Here is a 19,721-nt window from a genome sequence, read left to right as displayed (position 1 = left end):
CAGCCGCAAAGTTGGACAACTTATTTTGGAATATTGCAGGTCTAAAAATTGCTCCCATTTGATCAAAACCAGTCCGATTAGGACCAAATTTGAATCAGTTGTTAAACTTTCTAGTTTGGACCAGTTTAGGCTGACAAAATTGAAATGGCAGTGATAGCGCCCCCTACAGAGTGACCTTTAAATTAACATTGAAGGTCAAAAATTAGTTTTACCAAAATTGTCTAAACTTTACCCAAAATTCTATTTTGCCGTCCCGATCACAAAAGCCAATCACAAAAATGCCTAAATTTTTACGCCGTAGTCGTAGCGATGACAGAAACCTCCCATGTTATCCCTATGGGAAAACCACAAAATCTCTCAAATTACCACATTTTTATGTTTTACACTTTAACGAAGTCCTCCTAGTGCGTTTTGCCCACCAACCTCAAAATCGGTGTACGTCCTCTAGACAAGTGGTGTATCTAAAGTTATCCAAATTTTAAGGATAACTTTTACGGTCTTTGTGCGACGGAGCCGCAAACGTTTCCCAGAATTCTGACTATTTGGCCTTCAGAGTGGCCTATAAACAATAGAGTTTTTCCAAATGACATGATATTTTGAACAAAATTCTAATTTGCCATCCTGATCATAAAAGTATGAGAGCCAAAGTCATATTTTGTACGGCGTAACCGTAGCGTTGACAGAAACATCCCATGTTATCCTTATGGGAAAATCGTAGAATCGCTCAAATCACCACATTTTTACGCTTCACACTTTAATGAACTCCTCCTAGGGCGATTGTCCGATCAAGTTCATATTTGGAGAATATCATCTACACAAGCGGGGCATCAAAACTTACCCATATTTTGATTCTAAGTGCTACGGTCTCTGTGTGGCGGACCCGCAAATATATGTCAGAAATGGGAAAACAGCGAAATCTCTAAAATCACCACATTTTTACGCTTCACACTTTAACGAACTCCTCCTAGGGCGATTGCCCGATCAAGCTCATATTTGGGGAAAATCATCTACACAAACGGGGCATCAAAAGTTATCCATATTTTGATTTTAAGTGGTACGGTCTCTGTGCCGTGGAGCTGCAAATATACTGTCACAAATGGGAAAAACGCCAAATCCTTGAAATGTTCACATTTACGCTTCACACTTTAACAAACTCCTCCGTGGGCAATAGCTCGATCAAGCTTTACTTTGGGAAAAATCATCTACACAAGCGGGGCATCAAAAGGTATCCATATTTTTATTCCAAGTGCTACGGTCTCTGTGCGGCGGCGCAGCAAATTTGACTGACACTTGTGTTCATTTGCACTGGATTGGCCATGTCCAATGTGTCGCCGTCTGTCAAGTTCTTTTTTTATTCAAGACACAATAAGGGCGCCATCTTTATCAAGTCAAAAGCGCAGAGTCGGAAGGCCGGCGGCCCGCGAGGGCCGTTGGATGCCGCTTGCGGCTTTAATTCAGGTTTACTTCTGCTTTAGTGTCAGTTTAGAACCAATTTTGATGTGGTCATTGTGTGAATGCATTATTTAAAGGGGTGTTTTTTCAGACCAGATTGTTGTTTGTTTACCCGACAGTTTCAGCTGCTCACATGCAATTTCTTCAGAGTGTCGCTTACGTGATCAGAAGATCAAATGAACCTGATTGGACTAACTGTGAACGCACCTTAAGATCTGATGCAGAACTAGACTTCATCAAATCAATATTTAAAAATGGAAAAGGAGAACGTGAGCCAGTTATAGTACGAATTAAACAGTAACTGATATTTTAAGAGTGATTAGTATTCTTTGGCTCGTGTGTTAGTAATTTCCCTTAAGGATCAATACTGTCTAAGACTGTGTGAATTTTATTAATGCTTCAAAGATGACAAGGACTGCCAATAACTTCAAAAGCCATAAATTCTCAGTTGAAGTTGTTGAGCAATGCTGTGTGCACATGGCCACACACAGAACCATGATTGATAGATCTTGTAATTATGCCAAGTCTAATCTCTGTATGAGGCAATGTGTAATTCAAATCTGCACATAGAGTTCATTTCATGGGAGAGGAAGGGAGCTTCTATTGCAGTAAGACAATACTGCCGTTTATGCTTTGCCTGAAATGTTCCGCAGTACGGCATGCAATGTATCTGTTGTTTATTAATGCTTCAACAAAGGAAAAGGAAAGAGAAAATCTGAATTCTTACTGTGAGGGGGTCTCCTCTCTTAGCGGACCCTCCACAAAAAGTGACATAGCGAGTAAATGTGGCATTGTGACCACATGATTTTAGTGATGGGCCAAAGACAAATAAAAAAAACATGTCACAAAAGTTGATAAAAGTGGATTAAAACTGATCTTGACATGAATTCGTCAATTTAATTCGAGTAAGGAGATGTAGATTGTAAGACAGCACCATGACTACAAAGACAGAAAGAAACACACACAATGGCTGGGTTTATGTAAATTATAACTTTTCAAGTAAAATCATGCAATCATTGTTTGAAGAGAACTTGGAGACAAAATAAATTCAGAAAGCCCTGCTACTGTCAATGTCACTCTTTCAGCGATATCAACTTGGAATTAACATTTTCCTACTGTACTACTGTTACTGGGTAAATATGTTTTATACAATGACTCTTGTTGTCCAACACTTTCTTGTGAGAAGCCAATTAAAAGTGTCACTGCTTGAGGTCGTTCAAAAGGCAGAGTTATGTGGACACGCTCGTTGTCTGTATCAGCTGGAATGTGGTGTCACAGGGTCTCAAAGAGCTGTCGAGAAAGATAGAAGAGGCATTCTTCACTTTGTTCTTGGGCCATGTCAGGTTTTCACAAACACGGCGAGAGGAATGCTGAGTCTCTCTGCTAAAACTCTGTGGCATCAGACCTCACTGTGAAAGTTTATAGAGCAGGACCAGCGCATAGGAACAAATGAGAGGCAGAGTGGAGCACAACCAAGTACACGGTACACTTAAAGGGCTTTTCAGCTTCTGCCAGGCATGGAAGAAATGAGTGGTCCTTTCTCTGTGCAAGAAAGTTGTGCCCACTTCTTACCATGTAATATGTCGATGGCTGGAGAAAATAAGTTCCAACTGTTTGAGAAACTACTCACAAGTGCACAATAACTGAAAGTATAGTTGGACTGAGCTGAACTCGACTGTCTATAAATCTAGATTAAGGGGCTTACGCTTGACAACCATGAACAAAAACACAAAATAACCTGCTAAGAATTCAACCAAGTGACTAGATAAGCACAATGCTATGATTGCAGACCAGGTCTCAACATTCTACATAACTGCATTTTGCACAACTTTCTTTTCTTATACAGCTCTAGTTTCAGCATATATGAGGTGTTGTGTAACTGCTTTAATATGTGGCACTGGCAGGGCGTTGCAGGCTGGGAATGTAACAGGTAGGAGTGGTTAGGCGCCACACCCTCCTGTGCACAGCTTATACAGATTATATTCACTCCAGACTGAATACAAACTATCAAGAGTAATACAATGACGACCAGGAGACAGGGCTGATCTTGTAGCATTTTTTTGTGGTGACGATGATTTTTAGAATTTAGTTTTTAAATTCTCATGGGCTGGGTGGTATAAAGAGAGTTGTATGCAATTTTTAAAACGTACACAACAAAAATCACTCACAAAACTATTACTGACTTGTACGTAGTTTATTGAAAAACAGAAAACAAAACGCTGAATAAAAAATGTGGTCCTCAGGGAACCGCCAAGTGAAAGCAGTTGTGACTCTCGGTTGAATGTTTAGGTAGTAAACTTTAGTGGAAGCAGATGTAATCAGTAGCAGCAGTGTATTCAAGTAGAACCAGCCAGGCTAGAATAAAGGTGGTGCAATCTTTCGGGTAACAAAACATTGCCACCTAGCGATAATGTGGTGCTCATGCACAACATGATGTAATGCAATACTACAATCCAGTGCCACACCCAACTCCAGAAGCAGCAGATGCAATCTAATCATATAGAGAAGACACAGAGCAAACTGTTTATTATGACTTTAATTTTTAAAGAGAAGAACAAGTACTTTAAAAGAAGATTATACAGCGCTGTACATTTGGGAGCTGCACTGACAGACTCAAAGTCTTTATTCTCCCATTAAATACTATTCATTTAAATGTTCTATAATATTGTAATGATACAGTGATAAAATAAAAGCTTGTGTAACTGGTCCTGCAGCTTTTCTGATATGTCATAATCCTGTTTGTTGGGACTGTTTCCTAGTATTTTTTTTTCCAAAAAAAGGAAAATAAAAGCTATGATCAAAAAACCATATGACAGGCAGAAACTGCCAGGCTATACTCCTGTATTACTCCCAATTCACTCACACAATAGAGAGAAAGAGAGACAGAGAGAGGGAAAGAAAGATACAATTGTCTTGTTTAAAAGGCAGGTCCTTATTGTAAACAGGCCACAGTTCAAAGTGAGGTGAAGAGAAACTCTCCCATGTCTGCAGCCTCTACCTGTACTGCCCTGGACCCACAGGCTCATTTCCACAGCTGTGTGCTCAGAGTCTGGCCTGATCCAGCAGCGGCCCAGCCTCCCATGGCCGTCTGAGGCTGACCAAAGGCCACCTGAGCACCCGCCCCATTCATGGACAATCCTGACATCTGCTGGTTCATCTGGGAAATGCAGACCCATTGTTAATGTCACAAACTTGATTCAGTTTACACATCACACTTAATCAATGTTACCTTTATGAATACATGTTTTATATGAAATATTACTAAATGCATCGACTGAAAACCTCACTAATCTTGCTTTTGTTAAATGGGCAAGTCAATATAAAGATAAAAAGAAGATTGCCTCATTAAATTTACCACATAAAATATTTCTAAAGAAAGCTTTGTGCATTATTGTTTGTTGAACTTAATGATAATATGATCAAATATATGATCAAAAATATGATCAAACAGCATTGACTCATAGGGTTAATTAACTCATAGGGTGATTAACAGAGTGCAGTAATAGTGTCTTACCTGTCCCATGTTCCACTGGGCCTGCTGTCCCGGCTGCAGGGCGTACATGCCCTGAGCTGGCACCATGCCTGCAGGCATAGCTCCCCCCTGAGGTCCCATCATTCTGGGGGCCATGCCCATAACTCCTGCAGCAGGAGCATTTCCCATAAAGCCATTGGGCATCGTCATGCCAACCATCATGCCAGGATTGGATCCCATCATGGCTGCCCCACTCTGAGCCATCATGGCTCCCATGACTGTGGTGGGAGGCATGGCCCCTGCCATTCCAGGGAAGGCCTGGTAACCGGCTGCAGCCTGGACTGGAAACTGCATCTGGGATGGGCCCATGAACATTCCAGCTACAGAAAGAACAACTTGGATATCAGAGGTGGACAGTTAAGTCTTTTTAAATCTGCTTCTGATGTATGTGTTGCATAAGTTGTATAATGGAATTGAATTTGTTTTATCAATCCATGTAAATTCAAAAGTGCCTTTCCCCCAAAAAACAAAACTACATATGGGTGACTAGGAGCATGACCGTGTCTTATAATTTTAGGGTTCTTTTAACAAGACAAAACAACCAAACTACAGATGGTCAGTCATCACTCGATCGCATAAGGTAACACAGCCAAGTTTCACATAATTCATGCAGTTCAGTGAACACTAAAATCATACAGTGTTATACATACGGAAAATAGTGAGGTGCGGGAAAACGGCACACAAAAATGTTCTTTCCTTCTATTGCCGTCATCATCATTTAATATAAAGAGATTACACATGTGCTCTGGTTCTAACCTTTTAGTCACCTTCCACATCATTATAAGACTTTTTAAATCAATAACGTTGTTAAATTTCAAGATGCTTGACTTCATTAAAAGATCATTTGTGTGTGACATTTTCCCTTTATATTGTGTGATAACAGCAGATCTAACCACCTTTCTTGTCTGGAGAATATGTGAACTTTACAAAGTTAGCGTGGGGTCACATGAAGAAAACAACAATGCGAATACCTGCAGGAGCCTGTTGGGGAATGCTGTTGGTGCCATACAGAGACAAGATCGAGTCCTTTGACAAGGGTTTTTTGGTCGCATCATCTAATTTAGCAGCACTGCTGCTGTCACTGAACAAGTCGAGGTCACTCTGGGCAGAAGATGCTGAACCTCCTCCTGCTACAGCTGGATGTTGTGTTGGGGTACTGGCAACATTACTGGAGCTCACCTAAGAAAATCACACAGACCTTAGAAACTCTACCATATACATACACATGAGTGAAGCCAAATTATTATTTATAGTATTAAATTACATCTCTTTTACAAGGTTGTATATGCATGTAACACACACACACACACACACACACACACACACACACACACACACACACACACACACACACACACACACACACACACACACACACACACACACACACACACACACACACACACACACACACACACACACACACACACACACACACACACACACACACACACACACACACACACACACACACACACACACACACACACACACACACACTATATGTTTTGATTAGCTCAGGTCATAAGCAAAAACGTCATCATTGCTGATGGATTTTGTATGGCGTCTTGTGTGAGAAACACCTTCTTGCCTTAGTACTGGAGGTCTCCTTTAACTTTTGCAGCCTTGATGAGGCTCATTAAGTGCTAAAACAATGCATTATCAGGCCTCGTGGCTTATCATCTTTTCTGGCCCAGGTGGTGTGCTCTCGAGTCTGAAATTGTTATTGTGGGATCTGAATCTTGCTCTTCATACCCTTGTTTACTGCCCGCAGTTTCAGCTGCCGCACATCATCCGTATTGTCCGAAACATGTTGTTCCGCCTCAGCGGCCGTCAACTTCCGCTTTCAGGCCCAGCTGAGCTTTTCTCAAAGAGGATACTGCTCACTGCCGGTACCTATGCTCTCAATGACGCGATATCACCTAACATGAGGGCCAGCTGTTGTAAAGTTATGTCCTCTCCTCCATTCGCCCTGTGCGTGCCCGGCAATTACGCACGGAGGACAGGGCTTGTCTGTGGGGTCGGTCCCTCAGTTACCCATGCAAGCATCGTTCGCCTGTTTTCCGCCATGGTTAGAGTAAATCAGCTTTGATTGTTTAGCATTAGCTATCACGTTTTACAGGGTTTACCCATCTCTCACAGCATCTTGCCCCTTGTTCCGTGCATACCCGGAAGTCCAGACTTAAAAATAAATAAAAAATAAACATAAACCACAGTACCTACGGTGAACTGCCACTTTGAAGAGACGGGGCAGGTAGCAGCTGTTTTGAATCAGTACCATATCGACGGCCTCATAGCATAACTGCCAATGTAATTATTTGGCCAATATTATTTTTTGTCTCATCCAACTCTCCAGACCCTATTTCATCTATAGGTGTCACTGGCTTCATTCTCTTTCAATCAGAAAGATTTTTTACAGCCAAAAACACTTTTTTTTCCATTTTCCTGAAAACCTTGAAAAATGACCTAAGCCATTGTGCCAAGAGGCTAACGTTGCGCTATCGTTCATAACCAGAATATACAAGAACAAAAGCACATTGTTTCTGCTTTAAATGTAAAAATGAAGTGGCTTAGTTGTACCTGAGGAAACTGGGGTGCCGATGTGGATGAAGGAAGAGGGTTGGAGACCATTGGGCCAAAAATATCCAGGTCATTGTTCTGGGTTGTGCTCGAGCTACCATTACTTGATACTAAAGGTGCTGGTGCGTCTGGGAAAGCATAAGTAGATAAACTGTTTTTTACTGGGGTCAAATAACAAACACTGAAAACACAAAACAAATACACATAACAAAAACAGCCTTAACCCTGTTTAACCAGTTTCACAAAAGATTTATTCCTTTATTCCTTGACTTAACATATTCCTATATTTATTTCCAAATACCACGTAAACACAACATTAAGCACATTACACCAGATGAACATTCAGCCTCACTAAACACTAAACTCTTCTCATGAAATACTTGGGCAAGTTAGTTCCAAATCTGGGGATTGTACATTGGAATAACTTGCCAGCAGACCACTGTAGCCATTACAATAAATAAAACCCTTATTGTAGTACCATAAACAATACAAATACTTCTTTGGGCCTTTAAGTCAAGCTAGAGGTGGAGTAAAGATTGAAGTGCAATACTATGAGAAGAGTCAATGAAAAGAGGAAGTGGAATCAGTGACTTCCCTTATAAACCCCAGTGCAAAGAGACCTAAATGTGTAAAAAAAAAAAAACATTGGCCAAATCTGTTGTATATGTAAGCAGATACTAATAATTAACTATCCTTCTTGGAAAAAACTCCAGTGTACAACAAAGACACTTACCAAGGCCGAGTAGGTTCACAGAAGGCTCTGCAGGCTTCACAGGGCTGACTGAAACTGGGTTAGGTTCTTCGCTCTAGAAATAAAGCAAATTCTGAAAGTGTTAGTAAATTATATCAAAGAAACAAACCATAATTACTCAAGCGTTTTAGTACCTTAATGCTAGATGATACTTTTCCTCGGTCTGTCTCCTTTTCCCTCTTAATGTCCTTAGGCTGAATAAAACGCCAGAACATCAGAATATAAAAGGATAATTTGAGTGATAAATCACGTTTCATTTGTAGTTAAAAACTTACACTGCTCCCATTGGTCACATTCTTGCCGTAGTATTTTTTTTTTTCATATTTATCCCTGATAAAATATTCCACCGTTCTGAAGTTACAGTTAAGTAAATACAAGTACACAAACAAGTAAATACAAGTACACAAAAGACTGGATTAATGAACAAATACATTTTTTATATTCTGTTGGTCATTTCAAGGCGTGTGACTGAGCTTTTCACCCCATCTCTTAGGGAGCGCCCAGGAACCCTGCTGAGGAAGCGCATGTCGACCGATTGTATCCGCGACTGTAGATTGGTAAATAAAGGCCTTTTGATTCAGCTTCTTCTCCGCTGCACCGATCTGACAGTCAAACTAATTTAAGTATAGTTTTAAAATGCCAGAGTATCAATATCACAGGGATTAGTGTTGTTGGTACTGTTATTTTACTGAGTCTGTGGAGAAAACAGCACTCCACACAGCCTTGGGTTCATGATTACGGTATTTTAGAAATCATGTAAAGATCTATTACATCACAAACAATGTAAATAACTAAGAAAGAATAAAATTAAGTCTATTTCAGTTCAAATATGCCTGTTCTTGTGCAAACTGGATCACTATATCTAAGCCGTTTTGCTCTGACAATGGCTTTGTACAGCAAAGAAGGGAATAACCAAGCAGCCATACAACACAAACATTATAAAATACACAACGTCACTGTATTCTTGGTCACACTGGAGCGTTAACATGGAAATGTCATACTGTCCCATCCATCACTACTCAGCAAGGCTGACATTTCTGTAGATGTACCATTTGAGAAGGATACTGGTCTGTCTGAGGTCTTCTGAAGTTTTCTGGAAGGTTGGCCTCATAAACCCGTCTGGCCCTGGTGTTACCCATATCCTGTATACTCTAAAATATAAACACATATTGAACAGCATTAAGCATACCAAATAGACAATTACTTACAATTAATGAACAGGTTAAGTAATCCAATTAACACACTTCAATGTAAACCCCACAACACAAATTCCAACCGATAGCAATAATCTGAATATAAAGCGCAGACTTACCTGGATTTGTTCTGATGTCCATTGGTCCAAATTGACAGATTTAACTCTGGATATGTGCACTCCCAGGTTCCTGTGGATTCCAGCACATCTTATGCAGATGAACACACCCAAGTTCCACGAAGCCCATCTTGGACCTGGAAGAATAACGAGTGTGTAATGTACACATAAAGACTGTTAAGGCTTCATTAAAGCACAGTAAGTTCTTCATTTTGTAGCCCATGGTGTTCTTATCTCTATGAACATGGACTATGCTGATATACAACGTCTGTTCAATAATCAGTCGAGAGCTAACGCAGTTGGCGGAAGCATTTTCACGCACATTTGCGTATGTGCATTTAAGAAAGTTAGCTCTCTAGTTAGCCTCTTGAGTTTAGCCTGAAGGATAGAAGTGTCAGCTGACTCAGACTCTGTTAGCTTAGCGCCGCGAACACTCCAGAATACTACATAGCAGTTAGTTTAGACCCAAACTTTAGATTACATCTGGGTGTTTGCATGAAGCCTGCTTGTAAATAGCGTACCTTTAGCCTCGCAGTCGGCGCAGTACTTGTTGTCTTCCTCTCTCAGCATTTTGGACAGGATGGCCTGGTGTTGCTCGTTAAGTTTCTGAGCCTTCTCTCTTTCTGAGCGGGTAGTCATGTTTGCGCTTTAAGCGAGGCTTCTTTAGTGAAAATATATCTATAACAATCTGTGGTGTATCAAGGCCAACGTTAAATAAAATAACATAATCAAGAGAATTGACGTCTCCGAGAGCGGTGAGAAAACCCGGAACCGGAATCCCTCATCCGCCTACGGGAATGCTGACGTAACTGCCGCTCATGATTGGAGGACGCTCATGACGTCAGTAAATGCAATCCTCAGTATTTTTTGATCATTTTATGTATTAGTTAACACCATGGATGTATTATATTATCGGTTAACACCTACCAAAGCCTAAAACTTTAAGTCAGACGGGGAGACAAATAAAGTCTGGCAGTTATGTAACACTTGGCTACCAACCGCCATAAAACACCAAAGAAGAAGAACCTACAAAAACATGATTTATTTGAACTTCAGTCGGATGTAGACACATACAAGATTCAATAGTTATTTAAGATCTGCCATAACCAAAATCCGGAAAAAAATCCAACAAAACAATACTTTCATCTGTGTGCCTTTTAAAGGGTGGAGGGTAAAAATATTTTAAAAAAAAACATATCTACATCTTATTGTATCGTTACAGTATTTACAAGGTTTGCCAAAAAAGGTCCTCAGCAGAAGGGTTCTAGTCGAATCTTGAAATTATTTTCTTGATGCCTTATAGCAATGCCGTACCGAAGGAGCATCTCAACGTATGGTGGCCAGAATGTTGCATCTATGTCCACATATGGGTCATGAGGTGTTGTCAGAACTTTGTTCATGAGAAGCTATAGGTATATAAACAGAACAAACACAGTGTTTAATAGCATTGATATAGTATATAGACAGAATACAACAAGTGATAAATAAAAATGACCACAAACAAATTAAATTTGACTTTGTGTCTGGGATATTACCTCAAGAATTTCGTTGAGTGAAATTAACTCCACTTCAACATCCTGTGCAGGTTTCTGAAAGGAGGAACATGGGCTTTTAATGTTATCAAAGAGTCAAAGATATACTGTGAACCAACCTTTTTCTTGTTTTCAATCTGAGGAGGAGGAACATGTTTCTCAAGAATTTCCCCCATTGACTCCATTAATCTTTCCTGATACAACTTCATCTTTTGAATTTTATCTTTAGTGTCTTTAAATATACTAAATAAAACAAAATACACATGTGTCAGACGTGTCACAGAAATAACGTTAGCACAAACATAGGCTCTTGTCATATTAATGTGCTTACCTGTGCTCAGATAATTGTTTTTTCTCGAATTGAAGCCGCTCAACATGGTCACTAGCAGCATCCAACAATTGCTTCTTCTCCTCAAGCCACTTCTGTTCTCTGTAAACGCAAAAATACATCAAGTAATTCTCTGCAATATCAACTTCCATAACAATTTGTCTAACATACAGCTCTTTTGTTTCTTTTAATTTGTCTCTCTTTGCTTCATAACAAACAACGATCATCTCAAGTTGTGAACATAGCTTGAATATCTGAAGAGTAAAAATAAATGCAGAATAAAATAAGAGACGTTACATTTTACCAATGCATTTTAATTTTCTTTTCTTTTCCTACCTCTTCTTTCCCAGCCTGGAGAAGAATCTCAGAATTTTCAGAGAGAACTGTATAGGAATAAAATACAAAATTTGCAATAAATAATGCAACAAAAACAGAAAATTCAGTAATAGTTTTAGTTTTAATTCTTGCATTTTTGTAATTGTTATGATTAGAATTGTTGATGGAAATGCTTTGTGTCGTGTAAAGAAAGACTTACGATTTGGCTCCATTGTGGCCCACTGCTTGAGTTCCGCTTCTGTTGCCATCAGTCTATTTACAGACTAATGAAACAAGATAATCCATGTCCACACATTACATTCTCCAAATACAAGCTAAAAGCGTTTAAAAAATAACAAATGTTATCAGAAATCACAAAGCCTCACACACCTGATCTTGTGGGTTCTCGCGGCAATCTGGTTCACTCAATATAATCTCATTTTGAACCTGCAACAGACACAAATTATTCTTGTGGAGCCCATTTTAAAACATTTACCTTTAAGACTCCAATATGCTTTATATTATTGTATAATTTCAATCAGTGACCACAGATCGTACAGCTTTTCATGAACAAATGTAAATTGGATGATAAATGCCTTGTCATCCATGTCATGATGTTATAATCCAAACATTATAATGCAACACAAAACAAACAAACAAAAACACAGAAAGCGGTCACCTAGATCGAGGCTTTTCTGGTCGAACGTTTTGACACAAGAGTACATTTGATAACTTTCTGAACCTTTTGCTAGTATGTCTTAAAATAATACTACGACTTGACAAACGTACATGTTTTTTGAATGCGTTGTGACGTTTCTGGTAACACTCCCAAAATAGTATACTCAATATTCAAGATAAAATGGACATATGCAATGAACTGGATGTCTAGGATCGAAAAGTGCACATAAAAAAGGGCACGAGTCTTCTGTTCTACATGCTATATCTTTATCTACAGCCTTTGTCTAAGCATGTTCAAGTGTAATCTTTAGCCTTAGCTTTTACCTTTTCCAGCTGAGCAAACTGTTGTTCACATTGGTTCAACAGCTCGCCATGAGCAGTTTCCGACATCGCAGAGACACACATCATCTCCGCCTAAACGCATAAAGAGAGTTAAGACTTTTAGAGGCATTTTCGGGATCTCGCCACATCCTTTTAGTAGAGCTAATGCAAACTTAGCATTAGCTGCATGTTTCATATTTCATACCATAATCTTAGCGGTGCAGCAGACCGTCACAGGATATGTATAGTTGTGCACTAGAAGCCTTTATTAGTACAAAGAGTTGTACGCTTACCATGGTTTGGTCGTGTTTGTGAGCGCGAGGAAAACAGGCGCCTTCTTTTCAAAACACCGCCAACATTGATGACGTCACACAAGCGACGTCTTGTAGTTTACGCCATAATAGATCCATGGTTTACTCAGGTTGATAAAAATATATAAAACTGTCTAGTTCAACATAATTTCATGGGTACACAATGCATCATTAACTTTAAAAACATTTATTACGGAAAAAATATGAAAAAAAGTACTGTGATGTGTACATGTGGCTATAATTTAAAGTCATGAAAGTTGTCCATGAATGGGGACAACAACATACATTATTATGCAGTTCAATATTTTTCCATTACACAATTGGGTGTCTTTCTAAAATAATTTTCATCCAAATATATAAATTGCAAAGCTGGATTTAGTCATAGTAACCTTAAAATACCAGCAGGTGTCTCTGTTGTGCTGGTTTACAAAAATAAGAAACAAAACAATAATGATGATGATTATTGTTATTATCTCCCTTTTGATTTAATAACTCTATCAATAAATTATCTATTTATTTCCAAATGTATTTGTTTATTTATTTGAAATTAGGCTACTTTAATTAATCTCCGAGAGAAAATGATTTCCGTTATGCCAACCACTACTGATCAATGAAAAGGCTTCTTATAAATTAAGCAAAACGTAATGCAACAGGCGATAGGTCTAATTAATTTAACTTATCAAACAATACCTCTATGGTACCTCAATGGTATCGTTTTGTTCTGTCATACAAAAAATAATTAAACTACTAATAATATTAATTTAAAAATGAGTGGCCCATAAAGGCTACATATTACGTATACGGTAATAGGTATACAGCCAGTTCTACTGTATAAGACCTATTTTGACTATTTATTTAGGCCTATATGAAATAAAATTGTGTGGTATATTTTCCAAGAATTTATTTAGGTTCATAGAAAAACATGTATTTAGGAAGAGGTAGAAAAGGTTTATCTTCAGAATCAGAATCAGAAAGGAGTTTATTGCCATTGTCAGTGAACAGAATTCACAAACTGGAACTTTGGCATTAAGGTCCAACATACGACAATAAATAATAATAGTAGCAAAATATTTCAATAAGGGAAGGCATATGATACCTTTGAAACCTTATCTATACCATGGACCACTCTTGGACAACCAAGGGATTACACAGATTAATGAAGAAATCCAGAAAGGCATGTATAATAAACCTACTTAATCTTTGATTTTGACTGAAAAAATCCAAAAGTCTTCTAGCCTATAATAATTGGCTTAACAGATTTTGAAAATATTATGATAAGACAAGCAGCGGCTCTGATCATATTGCGCGTTCATTCTCCAGTGTCATGTGCAGTTCCTCAAATCATCACAGAGCCTATAGATTATTTGAATGATCAACTTGAATTGAATTAATATGCAAATTCACGAACAAACTGTGCCATTCGAGCCTTCAGCGTAGCCTAATTAATCAACAGTTAAAGGAAATTAATACATACATCAATTCTGTCAGGAACATGCTTAGTTCAATCGCCCGTAAAATTGAAGTTTGAAGTATTAACTGGCTCCACAGGAAGGCTATGATTAAAACTCCACAATTCCCTCTATTTAGCTCTAGTACAGTTTGCCCCCAAGCAATTTCAAACAATTTACAGACAAATGCATAGGCTATTATTATTATTATTATTATTATTATTATTATTATTAGTAGTAGTAGTAGTAGTAGTATTGCTGTTTATTATTTTATTGTTGTAAATTATTTCTACTTTTATTTAAATTATATATTTTGAATGCACTTTTTTAACACAAAAAGATGCACGTGGGAGGGGTGCATGCCACGAAGAGAGGTAAAAAGGTAAAAGGGGAGGGGCCATTTGCGCAAGCTGCACCAATTGTTTCAGTAGGGACTCATGCATCAAACTTCAATTTTCCGGACGATTGGGGTAGTGATTTTTTCCATCTTGGAGTGAAATAGTGAAATACACTTAAGACCTTCAGATTAATTACCACCAAGTGATCGCTCAGACTGCGAGATTATAAGAGCGCAGTGGGCACCCCGACAAGGCCTCATAAAGAAGGCACTGGATCCATAAAGCTCGCTGCATCATGAACCTGCGACAAAGATCCAGGGCCAGAGTCACACGGCACGAGAGTCAAATAATCTGCATTGTGGTGTAGCAGACACAAAGCGTAACTGTTAGACCTTTTAATCAGTCCAGAAGAAGTTTTTCTCCAATTGGCTCAAGAGCACCACTCGTAAAGTAGACTTTACGTCTCCAAGGCGTAAATGGAGTAGTCCAGGTTGAAGAGACAAAATGTAAAATATATATATATATATATATATATATATATATATATATATATATATATATATATATATATATATATATATATATATATATATATATATATATATATTTCTTAGTCCAACTATTTAGGTCTATTTTGTTTGAATATGCCTTGCCTATGTGAATTTGGCTCAAAGCCCAAAGAACCAATTTTTTTTTGTAAAACTGAAAAGCACACACGCTATAAAACAAGTCAGAAGCAGACAGGCCACTTATCATTTCTTGGAACAAAGAGCGTTAAACGCCTTTGAGCTCCTTGGCCATGTTTTCAGCTTCATTAAACTCCTCAAAGACAAAAGATATAAGGACGCAGAGGAGAAGAAAACAAACAAAGGGGCTTCTAACCAGGCTTTGGCAAAATGTCACCGTCCAAACTCTTTATGGCTCCCTACTTAACATTAAAAACGCTCACAACAAAATCCATTTCTTGTTTGGAAGCCCTTCTTGGATAGAAGTCAAACATATTATTCTAGAACTAAAAAGCTGTGCACAAAAAGGGGGCAGTTTCATTGTAATTCATTGACTTGTTCAAAACGCCAGGCAAAGAAAGGGCTAGACATTAATAGCCGCAGATGCCCTCATGAGGGGAGAGTCTATGTAGGCATTATGGCCTTTGTTCACACTCAGTTAAACTGTTTAAAAGGAGGGTTAACTCAATCCATCAAATTGTCTGAAATTGTGAGGAAATTTCAAAAACCATATGGCCTCCAAACGTTTGCGTCCTTTTTGTGCGGTGGGACACACTTGTCTCAGTATTGCTGCCTGCGGGGGAGCGGCCCTGCTCCTTTGTGGTGCGTCCCATCAGGGAACGCTGCTCATTTGTCCCCACTTTTCATGCTTTACGCTCAAAATTACGGCCCAGTCCCACAGAACAAAAAAGCTCTATAAAGGAAGGGAGAAACTGGCCCAAAACTTTGTGTTTTTGTGCCATCCTCCTCTTTTTCCCCGGGACCAGATTTGTGTTTCTCACATAAATTTTTACCACGAATGGGAAACACGTCTAAGGGTCAATAAGGCACGATACGCATATTGGGCGTGAAAGGCCGTGTGAGATTCCAGGCAACTAAATGTTTGGAGCGTCCCTGTATAAAGAGGACACAAAGGCATAGCGCACTAACGGGACGCTTTTATCTGCCAACTCCAACGTTTGGCACAGAGCGTAGACTTTGACAAATAAATAATTAATTCAAGAAAGCATCATAAAATAAATATTGAGAAAATTCATTTTATTCCCATAGTAGCCTATATACATTACAGTCTGTGCATTGGTTTTTCAAATAATGTCCTGATTTTAGAAAGGCACTTACAGGTGTACAAAAACAAATTTAATTTAGAACGGGAATCTAGTGACTGATAAAAACAAAAAACGAACAAAACAAAAACAAAGAAATAAAATAAAAAATAAAAAAAAACATTTGTATCCAGCGATTTCTCTCGTTTTGAGCATTCAAGAAATAATAAAGAACACTCTTGATAAAATAAAGCCAATGATGAATGTATGGCAAATTTCCTTGCGCTCTTACAAAATGTTTTCGCGGGGCTATTTGTGACAGAAGGAATGGGAAGACACAAACTAAGCTTAAATTATTGAAATAAATATATAAGGAGCACAAAGCAAATCACGCATTCTCATGCTAACAAAACAAACGGAGCACTAAAGGCGGCGTGAAGAGAGGCCCGTTAGACGCGGACAGGTGTGTGAGCTGCGTGTGAGGGCTACATAATGTATAAAAATAAAAATAAGTTACTCGGATCATATTGCTTTGATTGGCTAACAGATACATTGTAAAAGACCACTGCATATTTCTTGCTCTGCTCGGTTCATGCGTCACTATGAATAGGTCTATGTGACAATAAAAGTCAATACATTTTGGTACACGTCGGAGATATGGTAGAATATAAGCAGTAAGTTACAAGTCCTCGGCAGGATTTGTTCACACCGTTTGTGTCCAGCGCCATGCTGCGCCCTCAGTCGTCTACATCAATCTCTACGTCCTCGTCCTCTGAGCACTCTTTACTTGTTGTGTGGTCTGAGAAGGGCGACAGCGGCGACGTCCGCAGTTTCTGTGCGAGCTCGTGCTCCTGCTGGCTCCGCATGGGGGACGCGTTGCGCGGGTGGCCTAACGTGCCATTGGCGCATTTTTCCAAGTCTGCCAGCTTGGCCAGCTTGTCCAATGGAACCTGGCCGACAGCTTTAGCGGACTCCACGTCGGCCTTCATTTCCTCCAGGTCTCGCTTTAGCTTTGCCCGGCGGTTCTGAAACCACGTGATCACCTGCGCGTTCGTCAGGCCAAGCTGCTGCGCGATCTGGTCCCGATCTGCCGGGGATAGGTACTTCTGATACAAAAAACGCTTTTCGAGCTCATAGATCTGATGGTTGGTGAAGGCAGTCCGGGATTTCCTACGCTTCTTTGGAGTAGATCTCTGTCCAAATAGAGTCATCCCGTCCCGACCTGAAAGCGACAGTAGAGAGCTGCATGAGAAACAGGTGAATGTGCGTGCTGTGAGTGCGTAAAAGTAGTCTAATTATTGAACTGCACAGGAGAAAATGAAACGCGTGTCTTCAAATCAAAATAAAATGTTACAATTTAACTGTCACAGTAACTGTAACGTTCAACAACCTTCTCTGGTGATACCTCAAGTATCCGAATATTAGTCAAAATTAAACTGAAGGAAAATCTCAATTTAACAAATACCAAATAAGGACATTTTATAAACGCTATTTTAAAACGGGCCTTTACCTTCTGCGGCCTGTAGTACGCTGACCTCCAGTCCTTTGAACGTCTTGCTGGCCAGCTCCTCCAGCGCGCACAGAGGAGAGGTTTGGGTGAGAAGCGCGCGGCTGGACAGTGGGATGCCAGAGGAGCGGTGCTTTTCCGAGGTTGAAATAAGGTGTGCCGTGCCACAAATTGCGTAGCTGCGTTTCGCGGACGGCTTGTTGAGGATGTCCTCGATGCTGAATGGGGTCAGCGGCTTGTTGGAGTTCGCGGGAGGCGGCAAGTGGTCCAGCGGACTGCGCCTCCTATTCTCTCCCGCATCACATTTGGCCACTTCTTTGGATGTCATCATTGGATGTACGGAGAATTCGTTATAAACGAAGAATTCGGGAAAAAAAGTTAAAAACGCAAAAGACACCACTGGTACGCGAAGTCACATAACAGTTGAAACGTAAAAGCTTAAGAGGAAAAGCTATTATTCCAAAGTGGGATAAGCGCAACGGTGAGGGTCCCAGGGAGCAGCCAGTCCGGACCGGAGACTCCCTGAAAATGGCGAGGTCCACACAGTTGACGATTACTAACAAGTTCTCATTGATTGGGAGCTAATCAATTATCTCCAGTGGCACTTTTCACCCTCTTCCCTTTCACTCTTTGACTATGTTGCAGTCCAGTGCGGGGCTTTTTGCAACTGGGGGTGTCCCATTAATTAGGACGCATGGCTGGAAGGAGGAGGAGCCCCGCAGAATTATAATGCTTTGTGCTCTTATCATCGCTCCTCTAATTTAGTCGTGTGGTGAGATACCAGGATAGGCTCAATGATGGCGGACAGACAGAGCTCATTCCGCAAAGCCGGGGTCTGAAGCGCCCATAATCGCAGCTGATGAAGCGGACTCACAGAGGTTAATTTAGATGTAGTCACGCGGATATTGTCCTAGTCCAAAGTGCGGACGAAACGTCTTTTTGGTCAAGAAGGTGCTGCTGTATATCAGTTCTGATGATGCCTCCTTTGGGGCGCGAGGAGCAGCGCCGCGCGTCCCTTTCAGCGACGCCAATGCCGGGCCATTACTCAGGCGAAAGGGCTGCTTTTATATATTTCATCTGCACTCACTTCTTTGCCATGCGCGCTCCAGGTTTGACACGATGCCTTTGTATTAGCGCGTCTCTGACACAATTATCGAGGTGATTGCGCAGAGGAAAGTATAGACAACACAATTAAAATGATTGTCAAAGTGAGGCACATATTCATGTATTTTTCGATCCATTCACTTTTTGTTTTGCCCAGGCAGATGTTATTGTCACTAATAGTTGCAGTGGCAACGCTATGGACGCTGGAATTATCAACAGATATGCACAAGATTTTTTTTTCCAAACTTGTCTTTATTTTCTGAATTTAAAATTGATTTATCATATTTGTGTGCGATCTGCACATAGGCCTATACTATTTCTGTTTTAAAAATAATATGCTGTTTACCTAATATGTTTTCGTATTATTTTCGTTTATTTATTTATTCAGATATTTATTACTATGATGATGATTATTATTATTAATGATGGTGATGATGATTATTTAGC

General features: G+C 39.7%; 3 protein-coding genes across 3 annotated transcripts; all 3 read right to left on the bottom strand.

The window, feature by feature from the left end:
* Positions 1-3,969: 3,969 nt before the first annotated feature.
* Positions 3,970-10,425, bottom strand: smap1 (small ArfGAP 1). The gene is made up of 10 exons (XM_072462431.1): positions 10,146-10,425; positions 9,628-9,761; positions 9,381-9,466; positions 8,591-8,666; positions 8,450-8,509; positions 8,298-8,370; positions 7,565-7,692; positions 5,956-6,163; positions 4,967-5,304; positions 3,970-4,609 (listed from the first exon to the last, which is right to left on the bottom strand). The coding sequence occupies exons 1-10, from the start codon at positions 10,261-10,263 to the stop codon at positions 4,475-4,477; spliced, it is 1,356 nt and encodes a 451-aa protein (XP_072318532.1). The 5' UTR covers positions 10,264-10,425; the 3' UTR covers positions 3,970-4,474.
* Positions 10,426-10,816: 391 nt separating this feature from the next.
* On the bottom strand, positions 10,817-13,165 carry cenpk (centromere protein K). Its single transcript, XM_072463021.1, has 10 exons — positions 13,092-13,165; positions 12,802-12,891; positions 12,190-12,246; positions 12,020-12,083; positions 11,821-11,867; positions 11,656-11,738; positions 11,488-11,586; positions 11,276-11,399; positions 11,160-11,213; positions 10,817-11,030 (listed from the first exon to the last, which is right to left on the bottom strand). The coding sequence occupies exons 1-10, from the start codon at positions 13,092-13,094 to the stop codon at positions 10,875-10,877; spliced, it is 777 nt and encodes a 258-aa protein (XP_072319122.1). The 5' UTR covers positions 13,095-13,165; the 3' UTR covers positions 10,817-10,874.
* Positions 13,166-16,831: 3,666 nt separating this feature from the next.
* On the bottom strand, positions 16,832-18,825 carry LOC140378195 (transcription factor LBX1-like). The gene is made up of 2 exons (XM_072463919.1): positions 18,174-18,825; positions 16,832-17,885 (listed from the first exon to the last, which is right to left on the bottom strand). The coding sequence occupies exons 1-2, from the start codon at positions 18,499-18,501 to the stop codon at positions 17,401-17,403; spliced, it is 813 nt and encodes a 270-aa protein (XP_072320020.1). The 5' UTR covers positions 18,502-18,825; the 3' UTR covers positions 16,832-17,400.
* Positions 18,826-19,721: the final 896 nt, after the last annotated feature.

This window comes from Eucyclogobius newberryi, unplaced genomic scaffold (genome assembly GCF_026437365.1).
Source record: "Eucyclogobius newberryi isolate DKJ021-1_F unplaced genomic scaffold, fEucNew1.0.hap1 SCAF_4, whole genome shotgun sequence".
Taxonomy (NCBI): Eukaryota; Metazoa; Chordata; class Actinopteri; order Gobiiformes; family Gobiidae; genus Eucyclogobius; species Eucyclogobius newberryi.
This window is presented reverse-complemented; position numbering and strand designations above follow the sequence as displayed.